We start from the raw sequence: 22,448 nt of genomic DNA on the forward strand, positions 1-22,448 counted from the left end.
TAATTTTAATTATTTGCATAATGATGTTTCTGTCCTAAAATGTGACGGTCTTGGCGTGTTTGTATTTGTGAACCGTTAGTTTTGATATCTCTAGAATGATACAGAGGAACCTCTCCTTACGGACACCTCTTTAATACGGACACCTCTCTATTACGGACAGTTCACTTGGTCCCCGAGAGACCGAAATCCATATAAAGCCTACCTCTCTAAAACGGACGCCTCTATAATGCGCACACTTATCCCTGTCCCCTTGGTGTCCGTAATAAAGAGGTTTGACTGTACTTAAAAGATAAATGTTATTGTAAACTATTTCTTGTACCTCCTGATATTCCTTGATTGTGTCAACTGATTGGCCCTGTAGTTTCACTGTTATGCCTGACAAGTGTGACAAGAACTCGTATAACACAAGGAATGACACTATAAAGTCGAAAGAAGTTAGATTCCCCAACATCGTTACGGCGTCACCCTTGCTCTTCAGATCGCACACGGCATCTTGAAAATCCTCGCCACACAACTCTCGATTGGCACCATAGGCAATGTTTACCAAGGCGGCGATTATATATCAGTAGGTGGGCGTGGTAGAAGTGTGTGTAAGCAGTGTGTCGTGCTGCCCATCTTGTTTTGCACATGTCTATCAAGCCCTTGCGCCTTGTAGACTCTGGCAACTCCTTTAATTTTTTCGTTTTGATGGACTGTAGAAGACCTGTCAATGAAGAGTTTTTTAGTTACAATTATTTAATTGGTTTGTCTTTACTGACTTGTTCACCTGAACTTATAACTTGTTAAAGTTGAATAAGAAACTTACCCATAAAAGTTTTCTGGCTTACCGTCACGCTTTGGTCTGCCAAGAAAAAACAAGCTACACTGCTTCAGTTTGTCGATAGCATTCCTGATGTTCGGCAGTGCACAGCTATGTGAAATCACTAGGCTCAAGTAGTAGCCACTACAGTGAACATACACAGCCTTTGGCGATTGTTCCCTTATCCAGCGTTGCACCCTCACATTGTCAGATAGACATATTGGCTGCTCCGTCAAATCCCTCTCCCCTGATGTTTCCAATCTTCAGACCCAGATCTTGAAGGGTAGTGATAATTGTTTCTCCTATGACATTAACAGTTATCCTTGAAAGATGGAGAAACACGCGGAAATTTTCCTTGACCTCGTTACTCTGTCGTAAACAAAGCGTGCACAAAGGGCAATCAAGTTCCTCTTTGTCAGTTGTGGCTGGTAACCTCCAGTGAATCAGAACAGAACTATACAGTATCTATATTTTCTATCAATTCACTTTTATTAAAGCGTTGGTCAACAAAAAAGTTGACCTCCTCAGGCTGTGGGAGGGGGAGGGGGTGGGTGTGGGCGCACCCGTCGCATCCCCCTTCCCTACGGGCCTGGGTTGAGTGTACCAAGTGTGTAGACTAGGGGGTTGAGAGAAAACCAATGGAACTAAAACTCACTGGAATCGCGCTAAATCGCTCCAAAAACCACATAGAAATAAGTTCAGGTAGGGATTTTTTTTATTGAAAACTCCTTGGCATTTTTAAATTGAAGTAGGACTCGTTTTTTTCCGATACAAATCCTTATACATTTTGCCGTTATGCAATTGTCGCCGTGACGCTCAAATTACAATACTCACGCATGGTCTATTATTCTCATAGAGCCTTCGTAGTAACCGCGCCTTTTCGCACTGAGGCTTGGGCCTCCTTTCAGACCGTGGAGAGTCATGGTTAGGCTTCTAATTTGGAGGGTGTTTTAGTCGGGAAGTGTTTAGCTACGGGGCAAAAATGGCCTCGAAAATGGACAATTTCCAGCTATCTTTGCTGAAGCAGTTTGTGGACTTGTGTAAACAAAAGCCGGATCTGATACATTCTCCACAGCTGAAGTTTTTTAAAGACTGGGTTGAGAGGTAACTTGGTCGAATGAGTGCCCTTGCAAACTAACTTAGATTTCCTCCACGTGCATGGCATACGATCATGACATACGATTATTGTAAACCCATGCAAATTTATATTTGTGTGTCGCTATTTTTCAGACTGCGATGTTTTTTTTTATGAAATCTTTTCAGTTTTAAGTAATTTTTAAATCGATACTGATAAACTGGCCCCTACTCGAGATTATAAAATCGGATGAAATGGATGGAAATTCGCGTTTCACTTCCTCCCGTTTTATCAATAGAGATATTGGGAAACATAATTATATTTTGTTTATCATTATGCACCTGGTTTCTTTAATGTGATAGCTGTATTTATTTGAGTGGTTTTTAGTCGAGTTGCTTTTGCAAAATTACGCTACGTATGTCTTGCGTCTTAACTTGCTTTCACTTACGTCTGAAAGCGGAAGTACTTTAAGGTAAGGTTAGTACATGACAACTCCGAAAGAATTAAATGATTGGCCTTGTAGGAACAGATATTATGCCTTTTTTAACAGGGTCCAACAACTTTCAGTTATGAAAATACTTTCAGTTATTTCACTTTCTGAGGAGAAAGTGCTGCCTTTGTAATGACATCTGCAAATGGATGTTCATAACCCTGTGGGACGTTAAAGAACCCAGACATGGCAATTTTAATGCATAGATTGAATCTTAACATTTGAAAAGATTTCCACACAGCCCTTAACCCTTTCCCGACCAAGAGTGCCATATGGCACAAGACGCAATTATGAGCTCAGTATTTGGTCAATTTGTGTGAAATTTGCACAACCAAAAGATCTTTGAAAGATCTATAAATTGAAGGCATAAAATCATGCCCCCCTCCTATATGAGACTTGATTTACCACCCCTCAAACTTTTGGATTTTTTTTCCTTTGTACGTTAAGGGTCCAGTTGATATCTTACAACAAGCAATGCACTGAGAGCTGTGCATTAAGCTATAGTTTAGGGGGATACCCAGTATGTACAACGAAAAAGAAAATTTTCAAAGTTTTTCTTCTTTCGTTTTGGACTTTTCTCACTCTAATATGTGACCTCCTCCATCTCTGTTGGTGTGATTTATAGCACACTCCAGAAAATACCTTTTAAATGGTATATCACATGTAGTCTCCCAGTTCATAGTTGGCGATTTAGAAAAATTCGCCATTTCCCTCGGACGGGAAAGGGTTAAGACCTAACTAACATTAATAGGCCTTATCACGGTTTTCGACGCCATTTTGACGACTAGGCAAACAGGCTCAAAATAACAGTGTTTGTATGGAAATCCGATGTCAAATAATTTTCATAAAACATCGCTTCTGAAAAATTGATGAATTGGAAACTTTTGGCACTAGGAAAAGGATTTTAAGAAAAAAAATTGGAGGGATGTAGCCGTGCCAGAAAGCGTCATGTCGTGTTTTGAATTTTCCATACATTTGTCTGTAAAGCGAACCAGCCGTGAACTGCTCTAAAAATAGCTCACGGGAAAAAAATACAGGGAGATGTATGGAAAGTTCAAAACACGACTGGACGCTTTCTGGCACTGCTACATCCCTCCAGTTTTTTTTCTTAAAATCCTTTTCCTAGTGCCAAAAGTTTCCAATTCATGAATTTTTCAGAAGCGATGTTTTATGAAAATTATTTGACAGCGGATTTCCATACAAACACTGTTATTTCGAGCCTGTTTGCCTACTCGTCAAAATGGCGTCGAAAACCGTGATAAGGCCTATTATACACACACCACTATTGCACTAGAATAGAGTTTGCATTGCAAAATGTATACATGATTAATGTATGGGGCTGTGCAGACATCTTGCCTTAACGTTCTTATAAACCTTTTTGTTGACATTTTTTGGCAAGATGTCTTCACAGTCCCATGCCAAGAGATTTATCCAGGATTGTCATTGAGTTCCAGAGTACAGTAGATTGCTAGGATCTAGAAGTAGGCAGCTCAGCAAATGACTACAGGTTTACACAGGTTGATTGGGCACATGAAACTTTTCAGAGAAAAGTACTGCAATGCTCGAAACCTGAAGTAGCTGGTTTTTTTTAGCTGGTTGCTGGCACTTAACGAGAACATGGTCACCCTTATTTCGCTGAGACATTTTTCTCAGGTTGCTGTCATTGTTTCTGGTTGGTCAATCCGAAAAATAAAAAAACTCCAAGAAAAATTGAAGTGGAGAATTCTTAATCAAGAAGCAGAAGTAATCCAATAACAGCTGGAACTGATAGTTAAGGTCACAAAACCAAGTTTGTAAAAGAAAGAGCATACTCACAAATCACAAGAATTTACCTACTGTAGTTTCAATACTTAGTGTTTACCTATGCTGAAATTGAATTTGGTGACCTTATTTCCTCCATGGCGTTGAGCTACTGCTGAGTATCAGTTTTGTTTGGGGGAGGGGAGGGAAGGGGTGGCGGTGGAATCATGAAAATCTAGGACAGTCTAACAGTCCAACAATCTTAAATTGAGAAAAAAGGGTTGGCCTAGCAGTCATTTGTATGCATGAGGATGATGCTTAAATACTTTTTTTTACGGCTTGAAGCCTAGGTGCAAATATTCCTCCACCCCCAGAGGAACCTGAAAAACCAGAGCCGGATGAAACACCAAAACCAGCGGAAGAAGCAAAACCAGCAGAAAAAGACGAGCCTACTCCTGAGCCTAAAAAGGTACAGATTGAAATACATTGGATTAAGCCTTATTTACACAAACTAATTTATTGGCGTGATTACATGTAGTTCAATTGCATGGGCCAATTTACACATTACAGTTTGCCAGTCGATTTCTTTTCCTGTTGGTTTAGCATGAGGTGAAAATCGGTCTGCTTCAAAAACTCTGTGGCACGGGCACAAATTTCCATGAAACAGTCCAATTTCCGCCCTCTCACCTTTCTTCTTTGTGAAATTGGCCCTGATTGGCCTGATTAATCAGTGCACATACTAATAAATTAACCTTTAAATTTTTGTTGTGGTATACTGTAGGTGCATTGCTAACAATAATTTGCCCAGTTGAAGAGCTGAGACCATCCTGGGGTATTTACAGTCAATCCACATCACGCGTGACCGGTCTTTTTGAAATTTGAATGGAGTTTTGAAATTTATATGTCAGCTGTGAACATCACCAACGAGATTTCAGAGTTCCCGTAGAAATTTGCCTAGTTTATTTACAGTATAAAGCTATGAATTTTTCTTTATGTTAAAGCATTAAGTATTTCAAGAATAACAATTGTCTCCCAAGTATCTTGAATCTTTCTTTTTTTAGTTAATGCATCTTTTCAGAAAGATTTGTAGAGAAGTGTTCAACGTACATTCCATTCAAATGCCAGACAATTAACAAAGAGGAATTCTAACGTTCATTTCATTCTCAGAAATAGTGGTCACACGTGACATGGATCGACTGTAAAAGTAGCCTTCTGTTTGTATAAATCACCGTTGAAGGTTCAAATTGATTGGCGCATAATGAATATCTTAATATCCATCTTGATTCTATTATTTTCCAGGAGGAAGCAGCAGAAGAAGAACCGATGGAGAGTGAGAGTGAAGAGAGTGATGTTGGTTAGTGTGTATTACAATAATTAATGAAAGTTTTTTTTACTGTGTTTTAAAAATTTCCAATTGGCGAGATAGCAGCAGACTGGCGACAGATCTGATTCCTGGTTAACATTATTTTTTCTTGATAAATCTGCTTAGAGATTGACAGAGAAGGACGTATTGAACCAGACAATGATGACCCTCAGCAGATGGGAGATCCCAGCATTGAAGTAAATTAATGATTTATTTGTTAACAAATTATCTCTCTGACTTACAGTATGCATTGCAATTTTCTTCTAGTGTGTACAGTAAGTGTTGATTACACTGAAAATGTTTTCAATAAATTGTTCCAATTTGGATTGTCTTGTATTTTAATTTACACGTCAAACAATTGACAGATACATGTACTGTAAGTTGAAAGAAAAGTGACTCAAGTGTTAGAAACTTCTATGCAAAATGATGGTACAAGAATGTTAATAAAAGTAAATTTTGAAGGTTTTTTCCATGTGTAGTAAAGCAGTACAGTTTGTTAATTAATATATTTTGTTTTGCTTGTTTTTTATTATTATTATTATTATTTTAAGGTTACTGATGAGATGAGGGAGGAATCAATGCAAAAGAGAAGTCAGGGCATGGCTGCCATGAATGAAGGTCTGTATTTTAAACATGTTTCTTTAAAGAAGCTTGGAATGACCTCATGGCACTTTTCTATGGTCTATACTCTTATAGACCATAAAATGGCATCATAAAATGTTCAAAACTCAAGTGCACGTTGATATTGTAGGGAAAGGTTGCTTTGAAACATTTTTGTTAATAACAAAACGATCAAATTTGTTAGCTTCAAATTCAAATATACATGTATATGCATGTCAGTAGAGGAAGTTTGCCTGGCTCATTATTTCAAGATTTATCTTGTAGACATGACTAACTTTTTTTGTTCTTTTTCCTGAAAGGAAACCTTGAGGAGGCAATCAAGTTATTCACTGAAGCCGTTTTGAAAAATCCAGCATCTGCCAACATGTATGCCAAACGAGCAAGGTGTGAACTTTCAGCTGTTACGTCACGTGCATCATAATTTGTTTGTGTCAGCCAGTCCTTGAGTCAATTTCAAGGGTGCCGCCTAACAGGAGTCCAGTAGCCTGGGGCGCCCAAGAAAATGCTCTGGGCACCTAAATTTTTTTCCAGCACCTAACACTTCACATGTTGGGCTCCTAATGTCTTGGCTTTTGGCCTTGTGGGCTCCTTGAAATTTTTCTTAGGTAACAGCCATGAATTTACTATTCTGTTGTATGTCTAGAGCAAACTTATTGTTGTGCTTGCAAACATCACAAGAACTGAGATTTGAGGTTTAGATGTTGTTGTTTCATCCCTGGTGAAAATCTTTTAAGGATCTTTAAAGATCCTCAAAGATCTTCATGAAGATCTTCGAGGATCCTTATGAAGATCTTTAAGGATCCTTAAACAATCTTGCAAAGATCTTTAAGGATCCTCAAAAATCCTTGCCAAGATCCTTAAGGATCCTCAACTTTCTTGCCAAGATCCTTGAAGATCTTGGCCAAGATCTTTGAGGATCCTCAAAGATCCTTAAGGATCCTTGCAGATCTTGCCAAGATCTTGTCAAGATCTTTAAGGATCCTTTGCAGATCTTGCCAGGATCTTTGAGGATCTGCAAAGATCCTTTGCAGAACTTGCCAAGATCTTTGAGGATCTTCAGTTAGGTTGCCAAAGATCTTAAAAGGATTTTCAAGGATCCTTTGCAGACCTTTTCAAGATCTTTGAGGATCTTCAATAACCTTGCCAAAGATCTTCAAGGATCCTACAGGATCCTTTGCAGCTCTTGCCAAGATCTTTGAAGATCTTCAATAATCTTGCAAAAGATCTTCAAGGATCTTGAATGAACCTTTTCAAGATCTTGTACTACTTTGAACTTTCCAAAATCACAAAAACATTTGTGACTGAAATTTCCGGTGAGTCTCAGAATAAGCTGTTGAGATTGTACATGTAGTATGTAGATGAAAAAGAACATCAGCATGTCATAAAAGGGATAATTTTATTGAACAATCCCTAACTTATTTTAGTTAAGATTCAGGAATTTATTTGTAAACTATATAAATGTAGGTCTACAATGCTAAATCAATACAAAATAACTTGTGTAAATAAAATCAGAAATAGAAACATAACTTTTAATATGTATTGTGAAAGAATAATATTCAGCAGATGGATATTTTACCTCAACCATGATGGACAAAATTTTGACTACAACATGAAGCCTGGGTGATCACGATCCTAATGTTAATGTACAAGAAACTGTAATAATTTTTATTCTAAAATTTGGTTTGACAATTGCCAGTGAAAACGTTTGTACAAGAAAACATAATAACAGAAAAACAATAACTTATAGCAAGCTCTGATTATGTACAAAAGTTCTAATGACAAGACTACACAGTGCAACAAATTTCAACAGATGTTGTTCACAACATTAGTGCAAGTCAAAATCCCTCTCTAAATTATCAGCCTTTAACAAAACTTAAAAGTTACTGCCTTGTCTGCACAACTTTAACACATTTATAGTGGCTCAGAAAAATTGTAGTTTTTCCCTCGTGATGACCCACAAAATGTGGAATAACTATATTCTAGATAATGAATAATGTAACAAAACAGTGCAATCACAACATCAGCAAATGTTGTGCTACTATAAAAATTTGATAGGCATAATAATTGTGCAAGCACAGTGCTAAAAGACAAAAAAGTACCAATTTGCTTGTAATTTACATGACCAAAACAATTTGACCCTCTAATTTTCTATTAAACTATCAAACATCAAGTAATGAATTCAAGGCTCAAAGTTACAAAATTTTTTATTTTTTCATTGTTCCTGAGTAGTATATATAGTAGTAGAAGTCACAATTCATAACCATACTAAATCAGTTAAAAATAGGCTCCCCTGCTTACAAGTGACTTAGCTTATTGAGCAGGATTTGGTGACTTCACACAATCTGAAGCTGCAGTCTTGGGTATCGGCCTTGACAACAACATTGAGTTGAAGATCTACAGCAAAAAGAGAAAAAATCATGCACTTTAGTCAGTTCTTCTGTGTGATTACAGTGTTCACATTCGTTTTTAACTGATGGTGCTATTTTATTGTACACGTGGGCATTATAATACTCCACCAAATGACCTTCAACTTCAATCAAATCACAGGCAAATTAAAGTAATGTTATACTCGATCGAATAAGTCACCACACAAATAAAGCTTGCAATTGATTCTCAGTACAACTACAATCATCTGATTGTTCATTTCAACTAGCGCTACAACTACAAACTTACCCCATAAAAACGTTTGCAAAGGTTTTATTTTAAAAATAAATAGGAAATGGCTTCCTCGACAACCGAGATCAGATGAATTTGTAGCTAAATTCACAGAAGCACATGCATTCATTTGGTTGAATTGTGCATCACATTTTCAAGCCAGTCTTTTATCAAAATCATTGATATTAAAGCCTACCTGTTTCTAAAAAGTAGTTGTCCACGATTTGTTGCTTAAAGCCATCATTTTCTAGCTTAAAAGAAGAAAAAACCGAGGAAATGTGCCTTGTTTTCTTGAGTCCTGCGAAAATCCAAAAGAAACGGTCTTTCTGCGAGCCTGCAGTGTATAGCTGCTGACCAAATTTGGCTTTGCTCGTGCCCAGTCTTCCAAGTCTGATGGAAATCCAAGATGGCTGCCGCTGGTTTCCTTGTTTCCTTTATAAAAGAAGTATTGTGTAAGAAAGCGACAGGGTAATCATTTGATGAAGACTGTGAGCAAACTTTTAGCTATTGGAAATCACTCTTTATTTATAAGAATGAATTACTGAGTCTGAGTATCACTAAGACACTATCATGCTGCATGACCAGCACTGATCAGACAATCAGCTGAGTAAACTTATTTATTTGTCTATTGAATTATATCCTTTGGTGGGAAGCCATATAAAGCAGGAATCTTGGTGCAACATATCACAAATTTAAATTGCCAAAATGAAATTCCATATTCCACGTACCCGTTTCTCTGAGACATCCAAGCAATAGTTCCAAGCAAAAAACCAGCAGTATTGATGACATTGCATTATTGCAACTTTCAGAGTTTTAGTCAACAGTCTGTACTTTCCAACACCTTTAAGGTATAATTATTTACTCTGGAAGCTCAAACTCAGTAGAAACAGAAATTTTGATTCTTAATTTTAAAAGTGACAAATGTATTTGTTAATAAAGCGGGCAGATCTGTGTGACTTTCTTTCGAACAAACTATTTTAACTCTATATCTTCATCAAGAAACCACAAACGCTCAAATTTGCTGCCTTCACCTGCCCTTTCATCCCACAAGCTTAGGAGCAATAACCGTTTTATAATTCCGGTGTGCAAGACCAATCGTTAAAAGAACTCTTTTATTATTAGTCATTAGTAGTAGTATGTAGTTTTTTAGATAATGTCCTTTTTCCTCTCGCAGAGTTCTATGCATTCTTCTTTATTATATGTTACCTGTAATTATTAAATTTTTTCTATATTTTGTATATATATTTATGTTTTTCAGTTTCATACAATTTAATTATTTGTACACGCAATTCAGTCTTTGGACTGCGAAGTGTATTTGAATAAACGGTCTTATTGATTAATAAAATAAATTACCAAATGCCTACACTGTAATTGCAAGTGTAATGGCCTTTTATTTTCCATCACCTTTTTTTTCTATTTATCATAGGGGTCTTGCAAACATCCTCATTAAATCGCTGAAGCTCATGAAGGATCCTGGCAAAGGTCTTTGCAAGATCCTTACTATCAAGGATCCTTTTAAGATCCGTCAAAGATAATTCAGCTTAATTTAAAAATCCTTTAGAAGCCCTAAGGATCCTGACAAAGATCTTTGCAAGATCTTCGAAGGATCCTTTTTAAATTGTTGAATATTTTGGCAAAGATCTCTTGCAAGATCTTTGAAAGGATCTTTTAAAGATTCTTCAAAGATCCTCATTAAATCCTTGAGGATCCTGGCAAAGATCTTTGCAGGATCTTCAAAAGGATCTTTCTAAGATTCTTTAAAGATCCTCATTAAATCCTTGAGGATCCTGGCAAAGATCTTTGCAAGATCTTTAAAAGGATCTTTCTAAGATTCTTTAAAGATCCTCATTAAATCCTTGAGGATCCTGGCAAAGATCTTTGCAAGATCTTTAAAAGGATCTTTGTAAGATTCTTCAAAGATCCTCATTAAATCCTTGAGGATCCTGAAGGATCCTTGCAAAGATCTTTGCAAGATCTTTAAAAGGATCTTTGTAAGATTCTTCAAAGATCCTCATCAAATCTTTGAGGATCTTGAAGGATCCTTGCAAAGATCTTTGCAGGAATCTTTGCAAGGATCTTACAAAGATCCTTGCAAGATCCTTACCAATTCCTTGAGGATCTTTGCAGATAGTATAACAAGATCTTGCATATGCAGGATCTTTGAAGATCTTTGGAGGATCTTCAAAGATCCTATAAGGATCCTTTGAGGATCTTTATCTTTAAAGATCTTTGGCAGGTCTTTGAAGATCTTTAAAGATCCTTGAAGATCCTGTGAGGTTTTTCACCAGGGATGCACACTACATGTATACACATTCCAGTGTCTACCAGGCCACAGCCTTGTGGGTTCCCACAAAAATATTGAAATGGCGCATAGAAAACCTAGTAAATGCACCCTTAATGGCGCCCAAGTTCAGATCAGATGCTACAACCAAAATGGACTTATACATCCTGTAGAAGTTAGTGAGCATTTTTTGATTGACAATCCAATACTTAATTTTTCTCTGCTTGAAAATAAGTACAATTAAATGAAAATGTTGCATCAAAAGTACTTAATCCTTCGACCAGTTTAATCTCCGTTGGTTCCACATACATGTAATTACATCAAACCTAGCTGCTACAGTACGATTTCGGTCACCATCTTGGATCATAACTGACCATGTAGATTATGGGCTTGTTATTTGTTCCTTGTGGTTTTGCTATGTTTTCAAAAACAACATGGCACATCAAAAGGTAGGCTCTTACTTTAGTCACAAAGTACCTAGGCTCGAAGAATGAAGAGAAGCAAATGAAACAAAATTCTGATGGAGTTGACGATGAAATGGACAATGGAACAAGCAAAGATCCAGCAGCTGTTCTCTGAAGAAGGACTGCGTTTTCCAGAATTCATGGTCGGTTGTCAAAACAAAAGCCAAAGGGCTTTTGGCAAGCCAGTCACAGATCGCAATTAACCTTGCTCCCCTTAAGTTCCTGCAGGGCCCCTGTTTTTCAGGCAAGAGGGCCCTGGGATCCCCCCCCCCTGATACTTACATTTTGTGTGTAAATGGCTGTTGTTGTTTCTTCGAGAAATAAATTGTTTCCTCAGTCTTCTTTTCGAGTTGGCATATTTGAAAACTCCTCGTTTCTCGATTCTTAATCATTGATTCTTGTGTCTTGAAACTCAAACATCTTGACGTATGAGATGCAAGAATCAAGCTTCTAGGATTGAGTCGAGACTGTCAAGTTAAATGTACTTTTGAGCGGACGCCCTACTGTACAGTTGTCATATGATTATAAAAGAAATCTTAAAAAAAAAAAAGAAATCTTAGGAACCTTGTTAAATGTGGGTTTGTACTCATTCATATGCTTGTAACAAAGTTGATCTTCACTCAGACTATAGTTTGCTAAGAATTTGCTGCTGTTGTCTTTTAGTTGTTATATTCGCATGCAGAAGCCAAACGCAGCAATAAGAGACTGTGACAAGGCAATCGCGATCAATCCTGACTCTGCACAGCCATACAAGTGGAGAGGTCGTGCACACAGGTTGTTACACAATCACGCATTGTGTCATTTAATTCTGTAATTACTGCGCTTTTCAATAACATAAGGACTCAGAACTTCAACCCCAACTAACGATTTGCATTTTTTACTGCTGCCAATCATAATTAAGGCGACAACCAGATGACCGCAAAAAATACAGAAACCAACAAAGTGGATCAAAATCCACCAATCACAGCGCACAAACATGACCTTTTGGCCTTGTAAGCCAAACATTTTTGTTTTCTTAGAGGTCCGCTGCTGTGATTCACCGCAGTGAAAGTTGTAATGGTTGGTTGAATCTTAAACTTCAGAGTCCGCATGTTATTGAAAGGCACTGTAGAACAATCTTAAACAATCAAATATACAGTTTTGCATTGTTGTTTTTTTCCTTTCTTCTTGAAACCAAAATGTGATTTCCATCCTGAATCCATAGCATCCATTCTTGGGAATGGATTTATTTAATCAATAACTTGAGGGGGTGGAGGGGGATCTGGATCACTGGAGGGAGGGAGGGATTAAAAAACAGATATGACATTGCAGGATGTTTGTCCCATGAACCTAGTTTAATGGCCTTAGCTCCCACGAGTCTCCTGTAGCTCATAGGTAGAGCATCCAAACTAGTAATCGGAAGGTCTTGGGTTCGACTCCTGATAGGAGCACTCAGATTTTTTCTGAGTATGCCTGTGTCATTTTTAATACATCATTCTCATATATGAAATTGTTCTGCCATGTGACTACGGCATGATTGGCTAAAAGAATATAACAAAAGAATAACGAAAAACAGAAGAACGTGTGTTTTAAGGTCTGTTTTTTCTTGTTTTCTTTCCAACTTACCCTGTAGACTTCTAGGTAACTGGGCAGAAGCTGCAAAGGATCTGTCCATGGCGTGTAGACTAGACTATGATGACCAAGCTAATGAATGGCTCAAGGAAGTGAAGCCAAAGGTATAATATACACTTAATGTATGGTCCGGAGGGAAACAGTTAGTTTTGTTTTCCCGTGAGTCCTTCATCTCGGGAAACATCAGGACTCAAGGGAAAACAAAACTAACTAGTTTCTAGTGCTTTGTTATATATTAAGACTTTCCCTTCAACAATCACAGGAAAACAAACAAACAAACAAACAACTGAGAGGGCAACAACTGCAGAATTGTATCCCAGTCGGGATATATTGTATTTGATCAGGGGCATGTGACCAAGAATCAACCAATCACAGTGCTCGTTCTGTTGAGTGAAAGTCTAGGTATATAATAGCCTGGGAATACAGCCGCCTCTCATTCGCTCCCGCTACTACATGCGCACGTAGTAGCTGGAACAAATGAGAGGTGGCTGTATTCGCAGGCTAGGTATATAACAATTATTATCATTTTTATCAATAATTATTATCATTTTCTAAAGCGGTCTGTACGCGAGCGTGGTAGATTATATGTTCTGTGTTGTCGCAGGCAGTAGCTTTGTTCATTTCTTGGAGGCAGTAAGTTGTGTAGTTTATGTCCCGAGTTGAATTAATTGTTCATCTCTGAACCTCGATGTAATTTGTGTTGTTTTATTCCCTCAAGCCTTGTAGCCAAGATCGAATTTTAACATATCAGAAATGGTCCATTGATTCACAATCAGCTAACCATTTCATTTAATATTAGTGTATCACCTGAGTTATGAGTATATAATTATACCTCTTGCTAACCTAATTCTAGGTCCATACCTAGAAAATAAGGTTTATAGTAAGATATTTTATTATATCTGTGAGGTTAAACTTTCAAATTTAGCAGGCCGTCAGTGAAATACGGCCCATAAAATTGACTATTGGCACAATGTGTACCAACTGAGAGATATAATAAAGTATGAAATGCTGGTAGAAAGGGATTGGAGGTGTATACTTTTACATAAATGTTTCTTGCTTTTTTTAGACATTTAGAGAAGTGATTTTTTACGAATGGTAAATTTACACTAGTTGTGCCTTTTGAATGTGATGCATTGTTTTTCTTGACATGTAATTTCTTTGGATACTATGGTTATAGCTCGTTGAACTTTAAATGTACATGGAACGATTTTTGTTACATTTATGATAACTTAGCCTTCTTCGCAGACAGTCTATACAATCCCTGGTATAGGACTATATCAGGTTCTCTATAGGTCTCGAGTGACAAGTCCCGCTGCAATGCAGGCTATGATAACTAATCCGTAGGCTGAAAATATTTCAAGGTCAAATCCTCATCTTTTGCACACTTTTGCACTGACTTCTTTCATTGCAAGGAACTGTATTGTTATTGTGTTAACAAAATGCTTTTGTTTGTTCCATTCTTAGGCACAGCTCCTTGCTGACCACAAAAGAAAATACGAAAGAAAACGAGAAGAGAAAGAAGAAAAGGAAAAAATGGACAAAATGTAATTAATATATAGTTGTGAACTCATCTCACGTTGGTGTTTGTTATGAAAGTCTGTTTTTTTTTAATTATCCTTTACCGAATAATGGGTTTTTTTTAGAAATAGGAAACTGGGTACCAGCCCCCATGTATCCTGAACATAGTACCTGCCTTTGAACAGATTGGCAACCAGTCTAAACAGAACAAGTTGCTGAAAGTTGGTCGTCTGTTTACTGTTAAGAACACTTCTACTTCCAATGAAAACCAGAGTCACTTCACTAAGCGTCCAGGAAAATTTTGGATTTTGTCCATAAGATTCCATGAATCATAGTAATTTTTGACTTGGGGGATTCGCTGTTTCCCTCCTTGAATCATAGGACCTTAACTAGTACATGCACTTATTTTTTGAGCTGATTACCAATGTTATTAGTCACTAAGAGGACATATTTACTACCCTTCAGTTTTCCTAGCTACTTTAAAGTGACGGGCTGGAAGTACAGTGACAAACAGGGTGTGCTTATCCCTGGGGGGGAGGGGGTGGGGGTTGCTTATTTGACGATTTGTGGTAAACTGTTTCCAGTAAAACTTGATTGTTCTTTTCTCTTTGTTTTTAGAAAAAAAGTAAGGGAAGCACAAGAAAAGGCAAAGAAGGTGAGTATAGACAGTTTGGGATGAGAACATCAGTTGTACTTTTTGTTGCAGCAGCAAATTTCTTTCTCTGTTGTCTTCACAGGAAGAGGAGGAAAGAAAAAAGCGGCAGGAAGAGATGCCTGGAGGCTTCCCTGGAGGATTTCCTGGGGGGTTCCCAGGGGGATTCCCTGGTGGTGCGGGGGGATTCCCTGGAGGTGCAGGGGGATTCCCTGGTGGTGCAGGAGGATTCCCTGGGGCAGCTACTGGAGGTATGTGACAACTTTTGTGGGCATATTAAGACCTATTAGCCTCGTTAGCATGTTCAAAATTAAATACAATTTTTACTCTAAGTGACTGTACTCCAGAATAAAAATAAACGGAATAGCTGTTAGATTTCTCTTTTACATGTAAATAAATTTGGGAAGACATTTCTGCAAACTTTCGCTGACACATGATAATTTTTAAAGCGATTTTGTATTCCAGTAACTCCAAACTCCTTTTTTGAGGGATTTCTTGAAATTATTGTACGTATTCCTATTCTGGAATAGGATCAATCTTCACTGAGAACATAAAGTTGACACTGGGCATAATCAGAGATTTGTATAATCATTCTGTCAACATTAACCTTGCCGTCATGACTACCCAAAACGGATGTAGAGGGGAAATCCCAGAGTCTCCCCTCCTCTCACCCCTGTGCCTGTTATTTTTGTCCCTCCCCTCCCCTCCCCTTCCTTTCCCTGCCAACCTAAACTATGGCTATCAACAACCCTGTCCTGAATCTTCTAGTAAGCATCATAATCGTGCTTTGAAGAACTCGTCCTTGAACTAAGCCATGACGTAGGTGTGAAATTTCCCAGCCCTCATGGTGGCAAGCTTATAAGTACACTACTTCATTGGTCAGCCAAGAAAAATCTTTTATTTTGAACTTAGTTTGCGAGGTTTTTTTTTTCGATGGTGTCTAACAGTGTGCGTTTTATTCAGGTGGCGCAACACCCAACTTGAACGATCTCCTCAATGATCCAGAGCTGTTGGAAGCGTTTCAGGTCAGTTTTAGAACCCAATCATCCATTTCATTAGCCTGCTACGCAAACGTCCTTTGGCTTGTAACGTCACGCACTCGTGACGTGACGAACCAAATAACGTCTGCGTAAGAGGCTACCTTTCATGTCATGTTCATAGTTGTCCAAACTTCCAGATTTCATTTTCGCGTTGTAACATTTTCCAGTGGAAAGTGCTCCCCAATAGAGAGTCTTAGGATCACGTTTACGCCACAAACGGCAAAAATGACCGCGTGGCCACGATTATCCAAGGTTTGCCGCTCGCCCTTTTCTTTTTCTCAGTAAAATTGAATAGTTTCACGTTGGCATCAAAGGCCAGAATTATTTTGCACTAGAACGGTTTTCAATTCAGTGTCGAAAGTAATTACGTTTTTGCTTTGGTTTTGCATTGCTGCCCTTTCTGATTGGTCGACAAAACTCGCGCCACTTTCTCAACCAATAAGATGTAAAACTAAACCAATCATGCGTCGCTTGCACGTGTTTTCCCGCGCTTGGCGCCGGTCACGTGCATACGTGCATTTGCTTTCAATTCTGATTGGTTCATTGCGCCGTTTGCGCCTGCTCTGATTGGCTAGAGTAATTATACTTTGGTTTTTTGTTTTAAGACATTCAATCGAAAGCCGCACCATTCTCATCTGTTTACTAATTCTTTAGAGGAAACGAACTGACGTTTGCTGTTTGCCGTAAACGCGATCCTAACTCTCTCTTATAGCTTTAAACACCACGGTGTACAGGATAATAAACGGCACAACAGCGAAGCTTTAACCAGAACAACTATGATTGGAATATTTATTTGGACGGCCTTTGTTTGTTCTATCGGCGTTGTACCAATCGGGGGAAGAGGCCGAAACGTGCCAAGAAATCACTCCGTTTGGCCTAATTTAGCTTAGTTAGCTTGTTGTTGGCTTGGTTAACCTTTATATTTGGGGTTAGGATATCTAGCCAGTCCTCGGTAGTCTAGTGGTAAGGTTCCCGCTTGGGAATGATCGACTCTTGAAGCCATCTCCTTTTCTAACTTAAAAAAGTAGCTAAGTGTGGTTTATGGTGGGCTAAGGGCTTAATTTGTTTGACTGCAGGACCCGGAGGTTATGGCAGCCTTTCAAGACGTCAGTCAAAATCCGGAGAACATTTCCAAATACGAAGATAACCCTAAAGTCAAAACAATCATCGAAAAACTGTCAAAGAAGTTTGGACCCGCGGGATCCGGCCCGCCGCCCGGGAGCGGTGGCGGCTTTCCAGGCGGTGGCGGGTTTCCAGGTGGTGGCGGGTTTCCAGGAGGAATGCCTTTCGGCAACATGTTCGGCGGGCAATGAAAAGGCCCAGTGCGGTGTTTTCTTTACAACAACTGGGAATCTCTTTTTGGGCGAACCATGAGGTTTTTGTGTGGTTTTCTTGATAGGATTGTCTTAGTTGTGTTTAAAGACTTTGCACATGTTTAATTACGAAATATTCTAGCTAACCATCACGTGGACTGACCGACCGACGGACTGAGGAGGACGTGTTTGAACGGCCGTGCGATGTTATATCTGGTGTTTTTGATGGACAGGCTGTCTGGAAATGTACCAAAGTTGCCATCGTTCATTATCGCCAATAGGTTTTCTTGTAGCTGCTATGTTAACGTGTTTAGCCGGGGCGAAAATAAATCATATTATGTACTAACTTGTCACGGCTAAAAGGACTGAACAGAACGCTGCTAAAAAGTATGTGTAGCAACAAATAAATACATGTTCGTTTAAGCTATATCTGAGCGTGATTTGGTATGAAATTTATCGATTAAAGTCTTCTCAAAGTATATGTGCGTCGCAGTTGGCGCTATAAAAAGGACCTTGAGATTTGACTACGAGTATGACTTTTCCAATTTAGTGTGCGTGGCTTATATAACCGCTTATCACACCAATCTTGTTTCTAGAGTCTCCTTATCTGCTGGTAAACAACGGAAAGGAGCGAGAGTTCTGGGGATGTGACTGATTTGAAATTTGAAAGTCGTATTCATACTCAATCTCATCCTCGGAACTCTGAGTACGAAGGTTACCCTATACCTTTAGAGATGTCTTCAGAGGTGTCTCGCGTCCAAGCGATGTAGCGCGTCCGGTTTAAACTGTAAATACCTGAACCCTAATATCAAATTAAAGCTTATAGAGCTGGCTATCAAACTAAACCATGAATTATGAAATATTTTTAGCGCTGTTTTCTCGAATCAATTTTTTCACTTGGAGGAGCCACTTCAAAGAGCTAAAACTCAAAGGGAATTTGTTCGTTTGCCTTCAAATTTGGACAGTAGCTAGTTTAAGATATAAACAACAAAAACGTGTCTGCGAATTTTTTCTTTCGAAATATTTTTTCTCCGCGAGCGATTTTTGTACGATCAGTCCACATTTTTTTCATCTTATTTCGAAAATGCTCTATAACTTTTCATTGCGATTGGATATGGCAAAACGCAGACAAGTTTTTTTACGCTTTGAGTCCGGAAACTGAGGAGCAAATTAAATTAGCGAGAAACAAAATTCGCTTTGACTTGTAGCTTTAAAAGGGTGATTCGGACGCTCGCATTTAGAGGACGTGAAAAATTCGACAATTCATTTTATTTCAAACTTCTTGGTATAGTTTGATAGCCAGCTCTATAAGCTTTAATTTGATATAGGGGTTTGGGTATCTACAGTTTAAACTGGACGCGCTACATCGCTTAAACGCGAGACACCTCTGAAGGTATAGGGTAACCTTAAGGTCCCTTAGGCTAAAAACATTTCACCTGCTTGGTGTGATTTCTGTCGAACCCTCCCAGGTTTGTTTCTCCCTGGGTCGAAAGACGGTTTGACGCTGGAGAGTAAGCTGCTGGTAGTCTCCTTCTAGTTACTCGAGCGGCGAGCTTATCATTCTCGAGGTTATCAGGTAATAATGGGGGCGGTCTCTTTCACTCCGTGTTTTCTCAAAGGAGGAAGTAATCTTGATAGCTCTCGAGTCGCGCTTGTTTTGCTTCGTCTCTGTTTCACATAATTCGCGCATTCGATCGATTATAAAGAAAGCGAACTGTTAAGAACGGACGAATGTTTGGTTTAATCAACAGAGTTGGTATGGTAATTTGGCCACCGTAAAGAGATTCGAGCGCTGACGTTTCGAGCGTTAGTCCTCCGTCAGAGCGAATCAATCTGGGAGAGTAAGAGAGTGCGGGGTAATTTCCTTCTCTCCCCTTTAGATTTGAGTGCAAGGAAGACTTACTAAACGCTCTCGCTCTTTCTTGTTGTTTAACATCGTATATACTTCAGAATATCTTGTAAAACGCTACTGTTAATATGTACTTTGTATAGTTTACGGTTACTGTTTCTTGTAAATACTAACTCTAACAAAATATTCTAATAAAAAAAAAAATCAAATAAGGAGACTGTAGAAACTAGAGGTCATCTAAATCACGCAAACTAGATTTGAAAAGTCGTACTCGTACTCAATCTCGTACTTTACAGTCTCCATTTCCAGCCAGAACGGTCAGAGATGAATAAACGATGTCCAAACTCGGCCTCACCCTAGTCGCTCGTTCAGCTGACCGGGAAGACGCGCCCATCCTACATGAAGCTCGTCTCGCTCAATAAGTACCGCAACTGAAAACCCTTCGCTACCGTCGAATTGAACTTTGTTTCAAATACTTCCTTTGTTATTAAAACGGTGAAGTCCTTTGGAAATACAGTATGGTGGCTATCTAGAAAAGCTGCGTTAAACAAGTACACTGAAAGGTCTGACTCTTTGTTTGTGAACCAATGTTCCACTTGAGAAAAAAGTTTCCATGTTTTTTAGTCAAGGTGCTGGGTGAACCTAGCTAATTTGTTAAATGATGTCATTCCAGCGTTAGTTATTTTATTTTCATGCAAATACCCTCTTCACTCGGTCTGGTATCCGAATATTTTTCCCAGTGGTTTTCACTATTCACCTATCTCGTCACACACAAATCATTATAACTTGCTAATTTGCAATCCTTATTAAAGTAATCGGAATAAAAGAAACAAAAGAAATTACTCCTTTTTTCAGCGTAAGTCAGTCGTAAACAGGTCATTAACACCGCGGATAGGAAAAAGATGTTTTTAACTTGTTCTGTGAGAAAAGTTGGTCATGCCATGTTATATTGTCCGCTTATAACTCGGCGTCAGTTGAAAACGTCTCCAGCTCAAACGCCGCCAGTTCAAAAGAAAGTTGAGCAGCTTCACCGATAACTCGTGCGGTATTAATTGTACGGTTCGCTTTGTTCATTTGGCGACACAGACATGAAGCTCAGTATTCCTCAAATCACGACAACGCGTCCACAAGAGGCGACTCGGTGCAACACGTCTCCACGTAGCGCAAGTTTTTCGGGTATCCAAGAGACCTTACAGCAACCCGCAAGATCGCGACGCGGTAGTATGCAAGTTCCTTCGCTGCCTGTGGCCAGGAGACGGTCCAGCGTGTGTGGTTCTCTAACACACCCCCTTGGAATCCTAAAGCGCGATCTATCGGATCCGAATTTGGAACAGCGGGAAAATCAACTAACATTGTCGAGTCGGCGCGGGTCAATTGTCCCGCGTGCACGATCAGGTAGTGTGTTTGCTAAGGGTCTGGGACTGCCTGCAATTGCACTTTTTAAGGGAAGACGCCGGAGCAGAATTCTCAATGCAAGAGAAATCAAGATATTTCGAGTGAGTAGAGGCATAAAGACCATCATTTTTGCGGGGGTGTATTTGGCTTCGTTTTGCAGTAAATTCTGTTGCGATTTGGAGATACTGATGTTTCGAAAGGGGAACCGAATTTTTGCGACACACAGCGGGCAGAGTAAACAATTTTGAGAAATATCACAACCGTCAGATACATAATTACATTATTGTTTTTCACTGCCAAAATATCCTCAAAACTAGCTTACAGTTCTTGGGGTCTTGTTTGCCTTTTTATAGCAAATGTTCTAATTGTTTACGAAGTCGCCAAGTTACATGGGCTACCCTCTTGCTAAGTGTGGATTGTTTTACTCTCCCTCCCCCGCTTCAGCGACGTTTTCTCCTCTTCAACTGCAGTCTTTCTACCCACTGCCTGGGCTAAATTTCGCCGACCATATCTTACTAGTAGTGGGAACGGTTTTACGACTCGTTTCCTTTGCTACTGCGCCTACGTTCTGCGCATCTCGGGATTCGTAGTCAGTTTTTGTAGTGGTAGTCATGGAACAGTGAAGGGCATGGTCATGTGTTAAAGGTTTTAAGGACGGTGCCTACTAATACCGAAGTATTTTTGTGCGGTTTATGACTATGCGGGAAAAGCAGATCTTAGCAAGGCCTATTGGAATCCAAAAAGAAAATTGGGGGTAGCCATGCATTTTTCAGAGATAACTAAGCTTCAATTTAGGAAAAAAATTCCATACATTCCTTTATATTTTGGCGCTTTTTAAAGAAATTATGGCTTAATTATCTCTGAAAAATGCGTGGTTACCCCCAATTTTCTTTTGATTTCAATAGCCGCTACTAAGATCTGCTTTTCTCGCATAGTCATAAACTGCACAAAAATACTTCGGTATTAGTAGGCACCGTCCTTAAATTGCGTGGTTTATGACTGCGGGGAAAGTTTAAAAATATATATTACAAGTCATTAAAGGTGCACTGTCACGGCGATTTTGCATGCAGTATTTTGATCAAAACTGCTAAAGTATTTGACAAAGAACCTGTTTTTGTAGCATGAAATTGCTCTTACAACATCGGGAAGGAAATATTAAGATTTTTCTCGTAGGAAGAACAACGATAATCAAATTTAAGCGGCTTCTGTAAAATACACGGGAAGAATTTGAAAAAATTGGCCGATTTTTTCAAGTTGCAATCCACTTTCATCCTAGCCATCCGCAGCCAAACATATATTAATACTAGTTTCTGTGCATTAGTAGGGTTATTATTAACAAACCTCAACCAACATTTTGTCGATTCCATTTAAATAAATATGTTTTTTGGCTATTCATAGTGACACTAAAAATAGGTGACACTGCCACTTTAATTTTTTACTAGTTGTGATCTAGTGAAGAAGGTTTTCTTTCCCTTTCTCTTGGATGGGAGGAGCGAGGGAGAGCCGGTTTCTGGATGGGGAGGAGAGGGTGGGGCGTGGGGTCAGAGGAATACAAAAGCAATAGAAAAGAGAACTAATCAGA

The 22,448-nt window shown here is 38.9% G+C and overlaps 1 protein-coding gene and 1 long non-coding RNA gene across 3 annotated transcripts; one reads left to right on the forward strand and one right to left on the reverse strand.

Moving 5' to 3' along the window:
• Nucleotides 1-1,719: 1,719 nt before the first annotated feature.
• On the forward strand, nt 1,720-18,049 carry LOC146485698 (hsc70-interacting protein-like). 2 transcript variants are annotated; one of them, XM_085103033.1, is made up of 14 exons: nt 1,720-1,903; nt 4,450-4,573; nt 5,404-5,458; nt 5,594-5,664; nt 6,019-6,085; nt 6,388-6,472; nt 12,152-12,262; nt 13,101-13,203; nt 14,564-14,643; nt 15,236-15,272; nt 15,355-15,442; nt 15,473-15,520; nt 16,233-16,294; nt 17,386-18,049. In XM_085103033.1, the coding sequence occupies exons 1-14, from the start codon at nt 1,782-1,784 to the stop codon at nt 17,620-17,622; spliced, it is 1,290 nt and encodes a 429-aa protein (XP_084959159.1). In that variant the 5' UTR covers nt 1,720-1,781; the 3' UTR covers nt 17,623-18,049. The 2 variants fall into 2 exon arrangements, with proteins under 2 accessions (XP_084959159.1, XP_084959158.1); XM_085103032.1 differs by having other exon boundaries at nt 15,355-15,520.
• LOC146485699 (uncharacterized) lies at nt 7,468-10,189 on the reverse strand. Its single transcript, XR_014863338.1, has 2 exons — nt 8,940-10,189; nt 7,468-8,482 (listed from the first exon to the last, which is right to left on the reverse strand). It is a non-coding gene; the product is annotated as an uncharacterized LOC146485699 (long non-coding RNA).
• Nucleotides 18,050-22,448: the final 4,399 nt, after the last annotated feature.

Source organism: Pavona decussata, unplaced genomic scaffold, assembly GCF_977016875.1.
Source record: "Pavona decussata unplaced genomic scaffold, jaPavDecu1.1 SCAFFOLD_25, whole genome shotgun sequence".
Taxonomy (NCBI): domain Eukaryota; kingdom Metazoa; phylum Cnidaria; class Anthozoa; order Scleractinia; family Agariciidae; genus Pavona; species Pavona decussata.